Consider the following 20,742-nt stretch of genomic DNA (forward strand, 5'->3'; position numbering starts at 1 on the left):
AGAATAATGTCAAAGCAGAGAATAATGGTAAAAAATTTAAATTAAAGGCTCTTTATCTGAATGCATAAAGCATTTGTAACAAGATAGATGAACTAGGGCACAAGGCTGTGTCATCGCACCAGCGCTCTGCTCGATCTTCCTTGCTGCAATGCTCCGTCTCACCGTCAGTAAGCTCCCCACTGGAGTGGAGCTCATTTACAGAACAAACGGGAAACTCCAGTCCAGTCCAGATCCAAGGTCGTCCCATCCTCTGTCATCCAATTACAGTATGCAGACGATGCTTGCGTCTGCGCTCACTCGGATGTCGAACTCCAAACCATCGTCAACACCTTCACCGAAGCGTACGAGAGCATGGGCCTTACACTAAACATCCCTAAGACAAAGGTCCTCTACCAACCTGCCCCCGCCACACAGTACTGCCCCCCGATTATCAAAATCCACGACAAGGCCTTGGACAACGTAGACCGCTTTCCATACCTCGGGAGCCTACTGTCAACAAGGGCAGACGACGAAGTCCAACACCACCTTCAGTGTGCCAGTGCAGCCTTCGGCCGCCTGAGGAAGAGAGTGTTTGAAGACCAGGACCTCAAACCTGGCACTAAGCTCATGGTCTACAGGGCAGCAGTGATACCCGCCCTGCTGTATGCCTCAGAGATATGGACCATGTACAGCAGGCACCTCAAAGCACTGGAGAAGTACCACCAACGCTGCCTCCGCAAGATCCTGCAAATCCATTGGCAGGATAGGCGCACCAACGTCAGTGTTCTTGCTCAGGCCAACATCCCCAGCATCGAAGCTTTGACCACGCTCGATCAGCTCCGATGGACGGGTCACATTTTCCGCATGCCCGATACGAGACTCCCAAAACAAGCGCTCTACTCGGAGCTCTGGCACGGCAAGAGAGCCCCAGGTGGGCAGAGGAAATGCTTCAAGGACACCCTCAAAGCCTCCTTGGAAAAAGTGTAACATCCCCACCGACACCTGGGAATCCCTGGCCCAAGACCGCACAAAGTGGAGGAGAAGCATCCGGGAAGGCGCCGAACACCTCGAGTCTCTTCGCCAGGAGCAAGCGGAAGCCAAGCACAGGCAGCGCAAGGAGCGCACGTCAACCCAAGCACCCCACCCACCCGCCCCTTCAACCACCGTCTGCCCCATCTGTGACAGAGACTGTAGGTCCCGCATTGGACTCATCAGTCACCTGCAAACTCATTTTTAATGTGGAAGCAAGTCATCCTCGGTTCCGAGGGACTGTCTAAGAAGAAGAAGATTACCCTTGTGGTTCTGCTTATTAATTTAGACCCTAGCTCCTCAAACTCCCTCAGCAGAACCTCATTCTGAGTTCTACCTATGTCGTTGGTTCCTACATGGACCACGACAACTGCATCCCCCCCTCCCACTCCAAGTTCTTCTCCAGCCGCGAGTAGATATCCTTAACCCTGGCACCGGGCAGGCAACACAGCCTTGGGACTCTCTTTCACGGCTGCAAAGAACAATATCTATCCCCCTGACTATACTGTCCCCTACTACTACCACATTCCTTCCTTCTCCACCCCCCCCCACTTGGATGGCCCCCTGTACCACAGTGCCGTGGTCAGTTTGCCCATCCTCCCTGCAGTCCTTTTCCTCATCCATACAGGTAGAAAGCACCTTGTACCTGTTGGACAAGGTCCAGGGCTGAGGCTCCTCCATCAGTACATCCTGGATCCCCATACCTTCCTGACTTGCAGTCACACCCTCCTGTCCCTGGCCACCGACGAACTCTAAAGTACTACTTAACCTAAAGGGTGTGACTGCCTCCTGGAGATTCACTATTCTCCTATAGGTTCAAAAGGTATACAGTGTCTTGCCTATCCTGAATATATCACTTAGCTCAATTCTTTCCTATGTAAAACAATTCTGTGTTATGTTAAAATGTTAAATGACTCAAAGTGATTATTCCAATGGGAAATTACCACAGGGGCTCTCACACTCTCCTGCCATAACTTCGGCAGAAGATCGACAGAAACCCTGGCGAAAGGTTGGTGGGGATGGGGGGGGGGGGCGGGACGGAGGGCGGGGGAGAGACAGTTTTCATTATAAATGGGCATTGGGCAGATGGTGGGCGGATCAATCGAATTGCAGGCCTGATGACCTCAGCAGAGGCCCAAGCCATTTTGATGGTCGGGTCACATTTGCATCTGTTTTGCGAGGGCAAGTGCCGAGGCAATTCACAATCAGGGTAGGGAAGGTGCAGGAATTCCATCAAATCTTCTGCAAAGTCGAGTCGAACATTGGAGCTTGGAGGGGGAATTCAAAGGGAATGGTATGGAATGGGAAGATTTTTGTGAGGCCAGGAGGATCATTCATGCTGCCTTTGACCCCACAATCGTTCTTTGTGCAGCCTGCAGCGCTCCTTTAAGGGCTGCTCGGCCTAATACCAATGGGCAGAGTGTGCGCCTCACACATTCCACCCATTGGTGCCTGAAAATTGCATTGGGGTCCTACATACATCATACTTTAATGAGATGCCTGCCTCAAACAAGTGCGCTCTGGCTGCCCATTTCCATGACCAATTGGGAATGGCAGCAAGCGGATCACAATCCAGAATGGGGTGGTAAGTTTAGCGCTGTGATTTTCAGAGCATAACCACCACCCCATTCCTTCTGCCGGAGACATTGAAAATCATCCGTGTAAATGATCATTTATGCTGTTTGTCTGGGGGTTTCCCCCAAACTTACAGTGGGACATTGGGAGAATTCCCATGGAAATTCTACTCCCTGATTTTTTTCCCTCCTTCCAGCATGGATTGCAGGGCTGAGATCAGAAAATCACTGGGTAATGAACCTGCACCAAACCACTCTGGCACATTACATGGGAGTGCCGATGTCCTGCTCCATTGTGCAATTTGACATATTTTAAATATTTTATAATCTCCCCAGTATTGGAAGGGAAAACTGTAATACACATTGGAGCAGTTTGCATTGCACGCAAAACTGAGCTCAGAACTTTCTGGTGTAAACCGGGCACTTGTAGAGCAGAGCAGGGCTGAGGAAATTCACCCTACTTGTTTTGTTTTACACTTCCAGTTACACAGAAGAGAAATAGAAGTTCAAAATGTTTACCCAAAAATTGGCCTTTTTTCCCCTTGACTCCTTGTGCTGCATTTTCTTATTTTACTATAAAATTTGTGAGAATACAACAAAACATACAACCTGGATTTATAGTTACATTGAGATAACATTGCACAAATGATTATCTCTTTCTAACTCCTTCAGTCCCCCCCCACTTAAATTACATTGAGTTACATCGAGTCTACAGCACAGAAACAAGCTCTGCTCGTGTTTATGCTCCAGACAAACCTTCTCCCACCCCTCTTCATCTAACCCTATCAGCATAACCTTCTATTCCTTTCTCCATCGTGCTTATCTAGCATCTTCTTAAATGCATCTGTGCTATTCACCTCAACTACTTGTGGTAGCGCGTTCCAAATTCTAACTAGTCTTTGGGTAAAGAAATTTCTCCTGAATTCCCTATTGGATTTAGTAGTGACTGTCTTATATTTCTGATTTCTACTTTTGGACTCTCCCACTAGTGGAAACATTTTCCCTATGTCTACCCTATCAAGCCCTTTCATTATCTTAAAGACCTCTATCAGGTCATCCCCCAGCCTTCTCTTTACTAGAGAAATGTTGGGCTACATATTCCAGCTGGAAGATGGTAACCAGGCATGGTCACCAGCAACTGTGACATGACTTCATCCCCCTTTCACATTTTAATTATTGCTAAAACCCAAGAGGTCCTTCAATGTACTTTATGTACTAATTGTGAAGATTAGTGACAAGTAACAGTTTGCCTTTGCCAATCATAAACATTTAGGAGGAAAAATTCGTTTGCACCCAAAAACGGGCCCCGTGCCTGAATGGATAGGCCTGAAGCGCACCTCGTATTGGGCCTCGGGCCTCATTATCATTGAACCGGTGATCTGTGGACACCTAATAAGTGCCTCAGACAGCTCGCCAAAGAAGAGGCCTCAAAGATCTGGCCACTGTGTCGCCGGCAGGAACCCTCAGTTAAGTCTATAAAGGGGACCGTGAGAGGTGTTGGCTTGTTTGCCGCCTGTTTGAGGTGCGAGCCCTGGATCCCTATTTTTCCGCCTATATCAATAAGGTGGGCAGCATACTCGTAATGAGCATGCACTTTCTGTCTGCCATGCTGGAGGCTTAGGTTCCCATTAAGCTCCTGAAAAATGGGCGAGGCTCCATCGAATTTCTAGGACCTAAGCTTTATACTTTCATTAGCAAGGGACCATATTTTCCACCGTTCAAAAAAAAACATACAAAATGTACGTTTGAATTTTTTTTTGAGAATGCAGTTTTGTTATCGACAATGAAAGGCATAAGCCAATCAGAAGGGATCTGCAGCAACGATCCTTTTATGTGGATCCCTACAACCTGTGTATCATCCCATATCTAGCCTCTCTTTCCTCTTGAAGTTCCTTCAGCATGTCATTGCCTCCCAGCTCCATGCCCATCTCTCCCAAAACTCCTGTTTGAATCCCTCCAGTCCAATGTCCATCTATGTCGCAGCGCTAAAACTGTATTGGCCAAATTCACGAAACACATCCTTTGTGACTGTGACCTTGGTGCATTATCATCCTTGACCTCTACAAATGTTGATTGGGCTGTCCTCCACCACAGCCGGTTCTCTCCTCTATTATCCAGCTCTAGGGAACTGCTCTTGCATGGTTCCACTCCTACTTATCCAAGACAGCCAGAGCATCACCTGCAATGGTTGTTCTTGCTTTCTGTGCACCATCACCTCCAGAGACTCCCAAATATCTATCTGATGAAGGGTCCCAGACCTGAAACGTTAACACTGTTTCTCTCTCCACGGATGCTGCCTGGCCTGCTGAGTATTTCCAGCATTTTCTGTTGTTATCCCAAATATCTGTCCTTGGCTCCCTTCATTTCTTCATCTACATGCTGCCCCTCTCGGACATTATCCACAAGCATGTGGTTAGCTTTCATATGTATGCTGACAATACTCAGCCTTACCTCTCCACTACTTCTTTCAACCCCATGACCACCTCAATACTGTTATCTGAGGAAGGATGTTCTTGCCATGGAATGAGTGCAGCGAAGATTCACCAGGCTAATACCTGGGATGGCAGGAATGACATATGAGGAGAGATTGGGTCGATTGGGCTTGTACTCGCTGGAGTTTAGAAGAATGAGAGGGGATCTCATCGAAACTTATAAAATTCTAACAGGGCTAGACAGACTAGATGCTGGAAGGATGTTCCCGATGGTCGGGGAGTCCAGAACCAGGGGTCACAGCCTAAGGATAAGGGGTAAGCCATTTAGGACAGCAATGAGGAGGAATTTCTTCACCCAGAGAGTGGTGAACCTGTGGCATTCTCTACCAAAGAAGGCAGTAGAGGCCAATTCATTAAATATATTCAAGAAGGAGTTGATATATTTCTTAAGGCTAAAGGGATCAAGGGATATGGAGAGAAGGCAGGAACAGGGTACTGAATTTGGATGATCAGCCATGATCGCATTGAATGGCGGAGCAGGCTCGAGGGGCCGAATGGCCTACTCCTGCTCCTATCCTCTATGTTTCTATGTTGGACTGCCTATCTGATATCAAGTCATGGATGAGTCATAACTTCCTTTGGCTAAACATTGGAAAGAGTGAAGCCATCATTCTTCGTGTCCGCTACAAACTCTGCTCCTTTACCACAGACTGCAAGATGGAAACCAATCTGAAGGATTTGAACAGTGAGTGGTAGAACAGCAGTTTTGTAACTTATAGAAAACTAAGGACCTGGGACTTATATTTTGAAAACAGTGAGCTTTGTGGCTAAATTAGCATATCCTACATTTTTATGGGCCAATTATATGCAAATTCTGTGCACCTGCTGGAATACCAAACTTTTTGTTTGTTAAACCAGGTGAAGGGTTATTTAATTGCTTGAAAAGTGGAAAAGGAGCATTATTACTGCTGTGTCATTGTCCAATCTTTTGTTCAAATGGATTACAAATTTGACCAAAACAGAATGACAACCATCCATCATTTGATTGCAAAACTATTGTCATCAGCACTTTTTTGAGAAAAAGAGAGAAATGTATGCCCCTTAATGATTCTGATTCTGTTAGTATTAAAGTTGTTGTATCCGTGTGTTAATAGAGACACGGAAGGCAGGAGTTGGTTTCACAGGTGTTTACTGAACAAAGTCTGGAGGTGAACTAACAGATACAAGACAATATACAGGCTTATATAGCCCGAGTGGCCATTACCGGCATTACAGTACACAGGGGGCTCTTAAAGGCACCTACACCACAATTCCTCCCCTTTTAGACAACCAGTACATAATATTTTAAGTAATCATTAATTAACATGTTACAAGAACAATAATCTACACATTTGCTGCAGTTAATCAATTATAAGTCAGTCTCTCTGGAGGCTTCCTGACTCGGTCCGGATAATGCCTCGGTGGTGTAGTAGTTTCTGGTGGTGTAGTAGGTTCTTTTGGCAAGGCTGATTCGGCTTGAATGCCATGTCGGGTTCATCTGGTTCCAGCATCACCGGATCGGAGGTAGATACTATGGGTATCTCTACTTCATCATTAGGCATATAGAGTTGTGGTGTAGGTTGTCCCTTTTCGGATGACTCAATGATCTGGTCAGCATGGCGCCTTATTATGCTTTCTCCAATGTCCACGGTATACATCAGCGGTCCTAGTCGTGTGCAAATAGTTCCAGGCTGCCATTTCTCGGTACGGTAGTCCCGGGCCAAAACTTGTTGACCTATCTGGAAGGTTCTAGTTGGCCTTTCATTCATGCCTTGAAATTGCCGGTTCTCCACGTCCCTTCTGATGTTTGGCTTGATCAAATCCAGCTGGCATCTTAGGCTTCTATTGAAGAACATCATGGCAAGGAGTTTGGTTTGTAACCACATGTGTTGCATTCCTGTATGCAAACAAGAAGTTATCTACCTTATGCTGAAGTTTTATGTCTTCATTACCCATGGCCTTTATGGCCTTCTTGAAGGTCTGGACAAACCTTTCAGCCAATCCATTGGTGGCGGGATGGTATGGGGCGGACGTGTAGTGCTTAACCCCATTGTTTTTTAAGAACTTCCTGAATTCTTCGGACACAAATTGCGGTCCATTATCAGAACAGATCTGTTCAGGCAGCCCATTCCAGGCAAATATGGTCCTTAATACTGTGATGGTTTTTTCCGTGGTGGTGGAGGACATCTTTATTACCTCCAGCCACTTGGAGTGTGCATCAACCGCGATTAAGAACATTGAGTCCATAAATGGACCAGCAAAGTCGATGTGTACCCTTTGCCATGGAGATGAGGGCCACTCCCATGGATGTAGAGGGGCTTGTGGTGGGGCGTTTTGGACCTTCTGGCATCCTAGGCAGCTCTTGGTCATTTCTTCGATGTCTCCATCGACACCTGGCCACCACACAAACGCTCTGGCTAGGTTCTTCATTTTCACTCCACCCAGGTGCCCCTCGTGAAGCTCCTTTAGCACTTTATCCTGGAGTTTGGGTGGAATCACCACTCTGGATCCACACATCAAGGTTCCTCGGCACACTGACAGCTGTTCTCTTCTTTGCGAGAATGCTGGCAACAGTGGTTCGCCATGTGCTGGCCATCCCTTCACCGTTAAATCGTAGACTCGTGAGAGAGTCGGGTCATTTCTCGTTTCCTTTTCAATGGCAGAATTTGTTACTGGTAGACATTCCACTATGGTTGAGTGGAACATCTCCACTGGGTCTACTGTAGGTGCCTCTTCTACCGTTGGCAATGGTAGGCGCGATAAACCGTCAGCATTCCCATGCTGTTTTGATCCTTTGTATTCTATGTCATATTGGTGTGCCCCTAGGAAAAGGGACCACCTCTGTAGCCTTTGCGCTGTCATAATGGAACACCCTTTTTAGGGTTGAATATGGAGATGAGGGGTTGATGGTCAGTCAACAAGGTAAATTTTTGTCCGTGTAGGTAATGGTTGAATTTCTTCACTCCCCATACCAGGCTGAGTGCTTCCCTGTCGATCTGGGCATAGTTACGCTCAGCTGAGTTCAATGAGCGTGACGCAAAAGCTATCGGCCGCTCCGAGCCATCAGGGAACCTATGCGATAATACCGCTCCTACGCCGTAAGGGGATGCATCGCACGCCAGTCTGATTGGCAGTGATGGGTTGTAATGAGCCAAAACTTCCTTGGACGTGATCAAGCCTTTGCATTTATGGAAGGCACGTTTACACTCTTCGCTCCATTTCCAAATTACTCCCATTTGTAGCAGTTCGTTAAGAGGGTGCAGAAGAGTTGACAAGTTCGGTAAAAATTTATGATAGTAATTTATCAATCCCAGGAACGACCTTAATTGTGAGACATTTTCAGGTGCTGGGGCTTTTATGACTGCTTCAATTTTTTCAGGTGACTTATGCAACCCTTCCTCGTTAATTATGTGGCCACAATATGATATTTGTTTCTGGAAAAATTCGCACTTGGGGCGATTTGCTCGTAGGCCCCATTCTCTCAGCCTAGTGAGCACCTGCTCCAAATTGGCAAGGTGCTCGTTGTCGTTTTCTCCTGTTACAAGGATGTCGTCTAGGTAGCATTGAGTCCCCGGAATCCCTTGCAGGATTTGCTCCATAGCTCTTTGCCAGATAGCTGGAGCTGATGCTACTCCGAATACCAGTCGATTGTTCTGGTACAGACCTTTGTGTGTATTTATCGTGAGATACTTTTTAGAGGCCTCTTCAACCTCCATCTGTAGATATGCCTGTGCCAAGTCAATTTTGGTGAAACGTTTCCCTCCGGATAGTGAGGCGAAAATATCTTCTATCCTCGGAAGAGGCTACTGTACCATGTGAAGGACCGGGTTTACAGTCACCTTGAAGTCCCCACAGATGCAAATTTTTCTCTGTTCTTCAGATTTATCATTATTCAACGTTTTCTTCATGACCGGGACGATGGGTGTTGCCCACTCGCTCCAATCTATCTTGGATAATACGCCTGCCTTTTCCAAATTTTCCAGCTCTGCCTCGACTGCTGGACGAATTGCGTATGGCACCGGCCTTGCCTTAAAAAACTTGGGAATTGCCGCATCTTCCACTTTTATTGAGACGGTGATGCCTTTCAAGGTTCCTAGTTTCTGTTGAAACACTTTCTTGGCGTTGGCCAAGATGTCTTTTAATTGTTCAGGTATGACGTCATCATCATTTTTTTTCTTACTGGTCACCGTCAGTGCCTGAATGGAGTGCCAGTCTAAACGTATCTTCCTGATCCATTCACGTCCCAACAGCGGTGGGCCACCATCTTGCAGAACTTATAAATACAACTTCTGTATTTCCTTGCCGTTGTATACAACAGGCACCCTTATTTTCCCTTTGGGGTGTACTTTCTGCCCCGTATATGTTTTCAAGATAATGGATGTGTCTTTCAAAGGTATATGCGGAAATAGCCGCTCGTAATCCCGTCGACTTATGATGGCCAGAGCTGATCCTGTATCTAGCTCCATTTTAACTGGGGACCCCGCTATCGTGAGGGTAACCCAAATGGTCTGGTAATCTTCTTTGGCAATTACATTATGTAATTTGAGACAGCTTAGTCTCTTGTTTCCGGAGTCGCTATCGCTCTTCTGGTCTTCGGAGCTACTGTACGTCATCATTTGTACCTTTCTGTACTTTTCCTTATTGATTTTTTTCCTGTCCGTGGATTTTTTGTGTCCAGATCGGCATACACGTGCAATGTGTCCAATCTTTCCGCATTGCCTGCATGCTTTGTCCTTGAACCAGTAGTCCCTCTGGTCATGGGTGGATCTGCCGCAGCGATAACATCTCTCGAAACCCTGTGTCATTTCATGGGTGCCGAAGTCCTGTGTCTTTTGCTGTATCTCTGCAGCTCCTCTTGCGGCTGCTTCGTATGATACAGCCATATTGAAAGCCTTGTCCAGTGTCAAATCTTTCTCAGAAAGTAGCCTTTTCTGTGTTCCTTCACTTAGGAGACCGCAGACGAATTTGTCTCGAAGAGAATCTGCCAGTCCTGCCCCGAATTGGCAGTGCTTTGATAGCTTCCTTAATTCGGTGAGGTAATCAGCGTTACTTTCATTCTTGTGCTGATTCCTCTTGAAGAATTGGAATCGTTCCGATATCAGCAGCGGTGTTGGGTTTAAGTGCTCCTGTAGGGTATCAACAATCTCCTTAAAATTCTTGTGCTTTGGTTTGGCTGGAGTGATTAAGTTTCGTAACAGCCCGTATGTCCTTGCGCCCATTAGATTTAGAAGTACTGATGCCTTTTTTATCATTTTCTATTCCATTTGCTGTGCAATATATCTCCACTCTTTCCACATATGTGGTCCAATCCTCTATATCGTTATCGAAAGCATTAATATTGCCAGCCTTAGGCATCCTGAAAAAAAATGGTGCCTCCCGCGCTTTCCTTTCTTCCCTGCAGAAAAAAAATGGCGCTTTCCGCGCTTTCCCGCCGCTGCTGCTGCTGACAACGCTGTTTTCCGCGGTTTTTATTTACAGGTGGAGACTCGTTCGCACCGGACTCTCTGGGACTTTTCCCTCCCTCTGCTTGGTCCGAACGCCGACCTGCTTTGCAGCGCCGGCCGTCTCCCGAGTGCTCCCCCCCTCTGTCTCTGTTTGCCTCCGCCTTCGCTGCTCGGCCCCGCTGCAGAACCAGCTGATGGAGCCCCAGCCCGCCGCCCAGGAAGGATTATTGAAGTACCTGCCACCAGCTCGGCTAGCTGGTGAAACCACAGTTTTTTTTTTTTTCTTTCTTGCTTTTCTTCGACTTTCGTCTGAGGAATCGATCTCCTTGAGGTGCTGCCGAATTGCAGGTAAGTCCGTTTCCAATTCGTCGCCACTGTTGTATCCGTGTGTTAATAGAGACATGGAAGGCAGGAGTTGGTTTCACAGGTGTTTACTGAACAAAGTCTGGAGGTGAACTAACAGATACAAGACAATATACAGGCTTATATAGCCCGAGTGGCCATTACCGGCATTACAGTACACAGGGGGCTCTTAAAGGCACATACACCACAAAAGTAACTTATCTTCATGCCATCTATGTGTGCAGTGAGGTGTAGTCAGGGGCAGACTGGCTCCCCTTTAAGGGAACAGGATACTTTGGGATTCTCACAGGAAAAGGGGAGCCCTATTTCCCATATGGCCAGTCCACCCTAGGTCTAATCTAGCTACACACTTGAGCCTGGAAGACTAAGGTAAGACAAAGCCTATCTGACGTGTATTTTTTAAAAAAGAGAACCCAATGCCTTGAATGACCAATGAAGCAGGAAACTGGAGGTTCGCACAGGAATGGCCATGCACAACACGGGCAATCACAAGAACATAAGAAATAGAAGCAGGAGTAGGCCATACGGCCTCTCGAGCCTGCTCTGCCATTCAATAAGATCATGGCTGATCTTCTACCTTAACTCCACTTTCCTGCCCTTTCCCCATATCCCTCGATTCCCATAGTGCCCAAAAATCTATTGATTTCAGTCTTGAATACACTTAACAACTGAGCATCCACAGCCCTCTGGGGTAGAGAATTCCAAAGATTCACAAAGCCCGTTGTGCACCCTTCCAACCACCAGAGCATGGCCAATGGAAAATCCAGCCCATAACTCTCAGAGAGCTCAATAGCACAGCAGCCCCAACTAAATTATATATTCACTTCTGATTGCTTGCTTTTGTCTGATTTGCATTTTACCCAGGGCCTTTTTGTGTTCTGTGGGCTGATCACGGGCTGTTACTTCTGTTGCTGCCTCTGCTGCTGCTGTAACTGTTGCTTTGGCAAATGCAAACCCAAGTCCCCAGGAGAAGAATACGAATACTATGTCTCGCCAGAGGACCTGGAAGAACAAATCCGCACGGACATGGAGAATGGTAAGTGCTAAAGGGAAGGTACCTGTTCTCCTTCAGCTTGAGCCTTACACGGACAAGAAGCATCGGGTTAGTCTTGCGCGTGCTCAATTGATCAGAAAATTAGCAAAAATTTTGGCCTCCTCTTAGCGCCTGGAGAATCTTCAGTTCCTCGGTGAAAAAGAGGCGAGACTCACAGCACCAGGTCTCCACCTTGTTGCTCTGAGATTCAAGGGCAACCCCTGGGGGCACAGGCACAGGGTGCCTATGCCTACTACTGATGCAGGCATTCTGATGGCATGGATATGAGGGGGAGGGACCAAACCGCATCTCCTGTCACATTTTCCATTGGGAATGGATGGTGAGCACCCATTTTGAGGCATGCCCAGAAAGCTAGCCTAAGGGTCTGAGAAGAACAGGAGGAAGCCATTTAGCCCCTCGAGCCTGTTCTGCCATTCAGTGAAATCATGGCTGACCTGCGACCTAACTCCATATACCCATCTTTGACCCATATCCCCATCTTTGCCCCATATCCCTTAATACTTTTGGTTAACAAAAATCTATCAATCTCAGATTTAAAATTAACAATTGATCTAGCATCAATTGCCGTTTGCAGAAGAGAGTTCCAAACTTCTACCATCCTGTGTGTGTAGAAGTGTTTCCTAATTTCACTCCTGAAAGTTCTGGCTCTAATTTTTAGACTATGCCCCCTAGTCCTAGACTCCCCAACCAGCGGAATTAGTTTCTCTCTATCTACCCTATCTGTTCCCCTTAATATCCTGAAAACTTCAATCAAATCACCCCTTAACCTTCTAAATTCCAGGGAATACAACCCTCGTCTCTGTAATCTCTCCTCGTAATGTAACCCTTGGAGTCTGGGTATAATTCTGGTAAACCTACCCTCCACTCCCTCCAAGGCCAATACATCCTTCCTAAGATGTGGTGACCAGAACCGCTCACGGTACTCCAGGTGTGTTCTAACCAGGGCTTTGTACAGCTGTAGCATGACTTCTACCCCTTTGTATTCTTGTCCTCTAGGTATAAAGGTCAGCATCCCATTAGCCTTTTTGATTATTTTCTGTCTGTTCATGACATTTTAGTAATCTATGTACCTGGACCCCCAAGTCTCTTTTACCTCCATTGTCTTTAGCTTTTCACCATTTAGAAAGTGCCCTGTTCTATTCTTTTTTAGGTCCAAAGTGGATTACCTCACATGTGCCTACATTGAAATCCATTTGTCACAGTTTTGCCCATTGGCTTAATCTATCAGTATCTCTTTGTAATTTTATGCTTCTATCTACACTGCCTACAATGCCGTCTATCGTTGTGTCATCGGCAAATTTGGATATGTGGCTTTCTATCCCATTATCTAAATCGTTAATAAATACAGTGAATAGATGAGGCCGAAACACAGATCCTTGCAGGACACAACTAGTCACATCCTGCCAATTAGAGTACCTGCCCATTATCCCTACCCTCTGTCTCCTGCTGCTCAGCCAATTTCGTAACCAGGTCAATAATTTGCCTTCACTTCATGGGCTTCAGCTTTAGTTTACAGTCTCTTATGAGGGACTTTATCAAATGCCTTTTGGAAGTCTATATAAATAACATCCATAGACATTCCCCTGTCCAATACTTTAGTCACCTCTTCAAAAAATTTCAATCAGGTTTGTCAGGCATGACCTACCCTTTACAAATCCATGCTGTCTTTCTCTGATCAGCTGAAAATTTTCAAGGTGTTCAGTCGCCCTATCCTTAATTATCAACTCTAGTAATTTCCCAACAACAGATGTTAGGCTAATTGATCTATAAATCCCTGATTTCGCCCTCACCATTCTTAAATAGCGGAGTGATATGCGCAATTTTCCAATCTGAAGGAACGGTTCCTGAATCGAGAGAACTTTGGAAGATTATAGTTAGGGCATCTGCAATCTTCTCACCTACTTCCTTTAAAACCCTGGGATGGAAATAATCATCTGGCCCTGGGGATTCGTCACTCTTTATTGCCATTATTTTCTTCATTACTGTTATTTTGCTTCCATTCATTTTGGTGAGTCCCTGTCCCTGATTAAGTATTAGTTTCTTTGGGATGTCTGGCATGCTGACCTCTACCTCTACTGTAAATAATAACGTAAAGTAATTGTTCAACATATCCGTCATTTCCTTATTATCATTGACAATATCACCATTATCAGTTTCAGGGGCCAACATTGCTCCTGACCACCCTCTTTTTCCTAATATAGTTGTAAAAATTGTGTGTTCATTTTGATATCCCTTGCAAGTTTCTTTTCATACTCCCTTTTCGTAGCTCTTACTATCTGTTCTGTCACCCTTTGCTGTTCTTTGTACCTTTTCCATTTGCCAGGATCTGTGCTATTTTTTGTATTTTTGTATGTTTTTTCTTTTAATTTTATGTTGTCTCTCACCTCTTGAGTCGTCCATGGCGGGTTTTTTGGCAAGTAGAGCTCTTGCCCCTTCGGGGTATAAACTGGTTCTGTGTCACATTAAATTCTTTTTTGAGCACCTCCCATTGATCTTCTGTTGTTTTACCCATTAACAGATTTGCCCAGTTTACTGTGAACAGTCTCTGTCTGATCACATTGAAATCAGCCTTATCTAAATCTAGAATCTTAGAAGCTGTTTGGCGTTTCTCCCTTTCAAACGCTACGTTGAACTCGATCATATTATGATCGCTATGAGATAAATGTTCACACACCGTTAGGGTGTTAACTAAATCTGGCTCATTACTCATTACTAAATCTAATATGGCATGCCCCCTTGTTGGTTCTAAGACATATTGGCCCAGAAATTCGGGTCGGGGGCTTCCCGCGGGTGCAAACCCCCAACCTGCACTTACCTTGCGCACCGGCCGTTGAGCTGTGGGCCCCCGTGGAATTGCAATCCTGGGCCTCCTCCAACTGCCAGCGCGCAGTGCTTGCGTATCCCAGGGCCGCAGTTAGTTCGATGCTGTCAAACCTATAAATACTATAAGCCCCAAAACATCACTAAATCTTCAAATAAATTTTACATGAAATAACTATTTAAATATTTGAAAAAAATAATTTTATTTTCTAACAGGGCTAAAAATAAACTTACCTTTCTTTAAAGTATTTAAAAATAATAAACCTGTGGAAAAAATGTTTTAATTTTAATTAATTCACCACTTACCTTGTAAAAAGCAGGCCTTGCGACTGCTTTTTACGTGTCTAACTTCTGGAGACTTACCTTCCCGGGAAAACCTGCAAAAAAACCGTAAGTTCGATGGGCACGCGCTGCCTCTCCTGCGCACGCGTTCCACCTCTTAACCCCTTCTTTCAGGGGAACGGAAGTGCCGGTTTCCCGCGCATTTGCAGTGCATGCACGAAACCAGCACTTCCATTGGGCTTACGGGTGAGTACCCCGTGCGTACTCACCCGTGGAGACCCGAATTTCTGGGCCATTGTTGCAGAAAACTATCCTGGACACACTCAAGAAATTCACTACCTTTCTGACATGTGCTAGCCTGCTTATTCCAATTTATATGAAAGTTAAAATTCCCCATTAAACCCACTCTGCCTTTGTTACATCCTTGTCTAATCTCTGCATTCATACAATCGAGCACTTCACAGCTGCTACCAGGGGGCCTATACACAACTCCCACCACAGTCTTAAATCCTTTATTTTTTCTTAACTCTACCCATAAAGTCTCTACTGCCTACTTACCTCTCGTTATTTCCTCTCATCATTGAAGTGATTTCACCCTTAATCACTAAGGCTACTCCTCCCCCTCTACCATTTTCCCTATCTTTCCTGTAGACCTTATAACCTGGTATATTTAGGTCCCAGTCCTAACCATCTTGCAGCCATGTCTCAGTAATGGCTACCATTGTCATGCGTTCCAAGTTGAATTTGCGCCTGCAGTTCATTCACTTTGTTCCTCATACTCTGTGCGTTTGTATAAAGAACATTTATTTGGGCCACGCACCCTAACCTGACCTTCAGCTCTAATGTTTTACTTACATATTTTCTTACTTCTCTCTCCTGGTTTAATCACTTTACATCTTTTAGTTTTCCCTTTACCTGTAGTGCCTAAAGCACAATTTCTGACTGTTACTCTACTCTCTTTCGTTTGTTTTTGAACTATTATTTATACTACATTTTCCACCTAAGCCCTCCCCCCCCCGCCACCCCCATTTACTAGTTTAACGTCCTTGTGACCGCCCTATTTATACTTTCCGCTAGGACCCTGGTCCCAGCCCAGTTCAGGGGGAGCCTGTCCCAACATTACAGTTCCTTCCTGTCCCAATAGTGGTGCCACTGTCCCATGAAATGGTACCCCTCCTTCCCACACCACTCCTTCAGCCACGTGTTCACCTCCTTAATTTGCTTATCCCTACGCCAATTTGCACATGGCGCAGGTAATAATCCAGAGATTATAACCCTTGAGGTCCTGTTTTTTAATTTAGCTCCTAGTTCCTGGTACTCTCCAAATAGGACCTCTTGCCTGCTCCTTCCTGTTGTTGGTCCCAATATGGATCACAACAACTGGATCCTCCCCCGCCCTCTCCCAATATCCTTTCAAGATGGTTTGCGATGTCCCTCACCCTAGCATCAGGTAGGCAACGTACCATGTGGGACTCTTGATCCTGCTTTCCAAGGATACAATCTGTCCCCCATATTATTGAATCCCCTACAACTACCACATTATGCTTCCCCTCCTCCTCCTCCTCCCCCCTTTGGACAGCCTCCTGCTCCAAGGTGCCAGGGTCCACACTCTGGCTGTGCTTCCAACAGTCTTTATCCTTATCCTCACAGGTAATAAGTACATTGTACCTGTTGAATAGGATCAGTTTCTGCGGATCCTCATTCTCAATCTCACCTGGGTTCCCCTTACTTTGCACAATATCAGCCACACCAACCCCGTTCTGAACCTGCACACCTCTACGAGTTGTGACCGAGGTCTGGAGCAAACTGTTCAGATACTGCTCCCCCTCCCTTGTGTGTCAGAGTGTCTCCAGTTCAATGACTCTGAGCCGGAGAGGAACACGCAGTAAAGCCAAGGAGGCCTAAAAAGGCATGTGGCCTTTTCTTCCCACTGAGACTCATCAGATCCTTGGGGCTGGAGCCCTTCTGCCTGCCGTCAGAAGGCCGCTATGTATTTTATATGTAAGCATTCACTATCCTTTGTATGTAAACCCTGTTCTGATGGGCATCAATAGTCCTTTTTTCTGCTTCACCAGTAACCGGTCAGACCGTGTTACTTTTTAGAATACAGGCCTCATCTAATCTTATCTGAAATATAATTATAAAGTGTCCAATGGGAATGTGAAGCCGGCTGGGCTGTGGTGATCTAACAGTTGAATAGTCTGCTGAAACTCAAGGAACCCCAGATATGCAAATAACTACGTCCCTGGGATTTTTGGTCAGCAGGCTGGGGCAAGGGTAGGGGTGGGTTCTGCCCCACTGCACTTACACCAGGAATCTGTTAGTTGGTGCAATGGTGAGTATGCTGGCCATACATCTCTGGGACTGGTCTAGAATCCTATCCAAGACAGACGCAATGTAAGTCTCCTCTGTCTTTTGGCTTTACAGGCCCTTTGTGAAATTAGTCTGTGCACTTTCAGGCCAGCTCTCAATAGATGTGGATCCAAAGCACAAAACTAACACTAACTGGTACTAAAATTTGCAACCTTGCTCAAAAAAGCCACAAGATAACTGGTGTGAGAAATGTTACACTGACGCATTAGGGTGTACTCTTCTGTGGTGGGGGCTAAATCACATTTTTGGACAGAGTAAAGGGTCATTTATTCTGCCTCTATCTTTACTATAGCTGATCTTGGAATGTTTGATGCTGATACTGTAGCCTACAAATTTGTTCGTGACCGCAGGGAACGATCCTTGTGCCTGAATGGATAGGCCCAAGGCACACCTAATATTGGGCCTCGAGCCTCATCAACGAACCAGTGAGCTGTGTGCCCCAGGCAGCTCACCAGAGAAGAGGCCTCAAAAATGATGGCTGGTAGCGGCCCGCTTTGGAGGACAGTGTAATCGCGAAATCAAAGGCTTTACAGAGGCTGAGCAAGCTGCCCCCATATTGGTGTTGGCAAAAAAAAGGCATCCAGGGTCCATGCCTGAAACAGGCCGTAGGCCCCTTATTTGAATATGTAAAGACCTAACGCCTTTTCAGGCGTGGGCCCAGGATGCCTATTTTTTTGCCTACGCCAATATGGCGAACAGCTTGCTCTACCTCTCTGCAGCCTTCGACATGGCGACTGCACCGTCCTCCAATGCTTCTGTTGTCTAGCTCCATGCTTACCTGTCCTATCTTAGCCAGAGCATCTCCAACATGGCTTCTCTTCCCGCCCCTGCACTGTTGCCTCTGGAGTCCACCAAAGATCAATCTGCCTCCTCTTCCTCAGCTACCTGCTGCCCCTCAGCAACATTATCCAAAGACACAATGTCCGGTTCCACGCAGGCTTGGATGAGCCGCAGTATCCTCCAGTTAAACATTAGGAAGACAAAAGGTGTTGTTTTCAGCACTTACCACAAACTCCATACCCTAGCCACCAATTCTATCCCTCTCCCTTATCATTGTCTCAGGCTGAACCAGACTGTTCGCAATCTATGTGTCCTATTTGACTCTGAGCTGAGTTTCTGACCCCATATCCTCTCCGTCACAAAGACCAGCTACTTTTACCTCCGTAACACTGCCCGTCTTCCTCAGCCCATCTGCTGCTAGAACCCTCATCCATGCCTTTGTCACCTTTAGACTAGACTCAACTCTCCTGGTTGTTTCCCATCCTTCACCCTCTAAACTGCAGTTCATCCAAAACTCTGCAGTCTGTATCCTATCCTGCACCAAGTCCCTCAAACCCATCACCACTGTCCTTGCTGATCTACATTGGCTCCAAAATTCTCCAAATTGAAATCATCATCCTCATATTTAAATCTCTTTAATGCCTTACATAAGAACATAAGAAATAGGAGCAGGAGTAGGCCAGTCGGCCCCTCGAGCCTGCTCCGCCATTCAATAAGATCATGGCTGATCTGATCCTAACCGCCAATCCACTATCACAGAACCATCTCCTGAATCTAACAGAATTAGACACACGAAATAGGAGCAGGATCAGGCTACACGGCCCCTGGGCCCGCTCCGCTACCCACAGGGCCATGACCGATCCGAACCTAGACTCATGTCCAAATTCCTGCCCGCTCCCCGTAACCCTTAATTCCCTTTACTTCTAGGAAACTGTCTATTTCTGTTTTAAATTTATGTAATGATGTAGCTTCTACAGCTTTTTGGGACAGCATATTCCATGGACCTACCACCCTCTGAGTGAAGTAGTTCCTCCTCATCTCAGTTTTGAAAGAGCAGCCCCTTATTCTAAGACTGTGCCCCCTAGTTCTAGTTTCACCCATCATCGGGAACATCTTCCCCGCATCCACCCGATCCAACCCCTTCACAATCTTATATGTTTCAATAAGATCGCCTCTCATTCTTCTGAACTCCAATGAGTAGAGTCCCAATCTACTCAACCTCTCCTCATATGTCCATCCCCTCATCCCCGGGATTAACCAAGTGAACCTTCTTTGTACTGACTCGAGAGCAAGTATGTCCTTTCTTAAGTATGGACACCAAAACTGTACGCAGTATTCTAGGTGCGGTCTCACCAATACCTTGTACAACTGAAGCAATACCTCCCTATTTTTATATTCTATCCCCCTAGCAATGAAAGCCAACATTCCATTGGCCTTCTTAATCACTTGCTGCACCTGCATACTAACCTTTTGAGTTTCGTGCACCAGGACCCCCAGATCCCTTTGTACTTCAGTACTTTCCAGTATCTTGCCATTAAGATAATAACTTGCTCTACGATTTTTCCTGCCAAAGTGCATAACCTCACACTTTCCAGTATTGTATTCCATCTGCCAAATCTCTGCCCACTTACTTAGCCTGTCTATGTCCCCTTGCAGGTTTTTTATGTCCTCCTCACTCACTACTTTCCCTCCCATCTTAGTATCATCTGCAAACTTTGATATGTTACACTCGGTCCCCTCCTCCAAATCGTTAATATAGATTGTAAAGAGTTGGGGACCCAGCACTGACCCCTGCGGAACACCACTAGTTACTGATTGCCAGTCTGAGAATGAACCATTTATCCCAACTCTCTGCCTTCTGTTAGATAGCCAATACTCTATCCATGCCAGAATATTACCCCCAATCCCGTGATTTTTTATCTTAAGCAATAATCTTTTGTGTGGCACCTTATCAAATGCCTTTTGGAAGTCTAAATACACTACGTCCACTGGTTCCCCTTTATCCACCCTATATGTTACTTCCTCAAAGAACTCCAGCAAATTTGTCAAACATGACTTCCCCTTCATAAAACCATGCTGACTTTGTCCTATTAAATTATGATTATCCAAATGTCCTGTTACTGTCTCCTTAATAATGGACTCCAAAATTTTACCTACCACAGATGTTAGGCTAACCGGTCTATAGTTTCCAGCCTTCTGTCTACTGCCCTTTTTAAATAAGGGTGTTACATTAGCAGTTTTCCAGTCTGCCGGGGCCTTTGCCGAGTCCAGGGAGTTTTGGAAAATTATTACCAATGCATCCACAATCCCTACCGCCACTTCCCTCAAGACCCTAGGGTGTAAGCCATCAGGTCCAGGTGGTTTATCTGCCTTCAGTCCCATTATTTTACCGAGTACCACTTCCTTAGTGATTTTGATCGTGTTTAGCTCCTCCCCCCCTTTAGCCCCCTGTTTGTCCAGTGTTGGGATATTCTTAGTGTCTTCTACTGTAAAGACTGATATAAAATATTCATTCAGTGTTTTTGCCATCTCCATATTTCCCACCATTAATTTCCCGGTCTCATCCTCTAAGG

General features: G+C 45.9%; 1 protein-coding gene across 1 annotated transcript in view; it reads left to right on the forward strand.

Moving 5' to 3' along the window:
- dnajc5b (DnaJ (Hsp40) homolog, subfamily C, member 5 beta) overlaps positions 1 to 20,742 on the forward strand; it is a 54,178-nt gene that overhangs the window by 18,948 nt on the left and 14,488 nt on the right. Inside the window, exon 3 of the mRNA XM_085993060.1 lies at positions 11,725 to 11,896. Coding sequence (XP_085849186.1) covers positions 11,725 to 11,896 — 172 coding nt within the window. The remainder of the gene's footprint in view (positions 1 to 11,724; positions 11,897 to 20,742) is intronic.

This window comes from Somniosus microcephalus, chromosome 7 (genome assembly GCF_052327205.1).
Source record: "Somniosus microcephalus isolate GS21.2 chromosome 7, FLI_Smic_1.0, whole genome shotgun sequence".
NCBI lineage: Eukaryota > Metazoa > Chordata > Chondrichthyes > Squaliformes > Somniosidae > Somniosus > Somniosus microcephalus.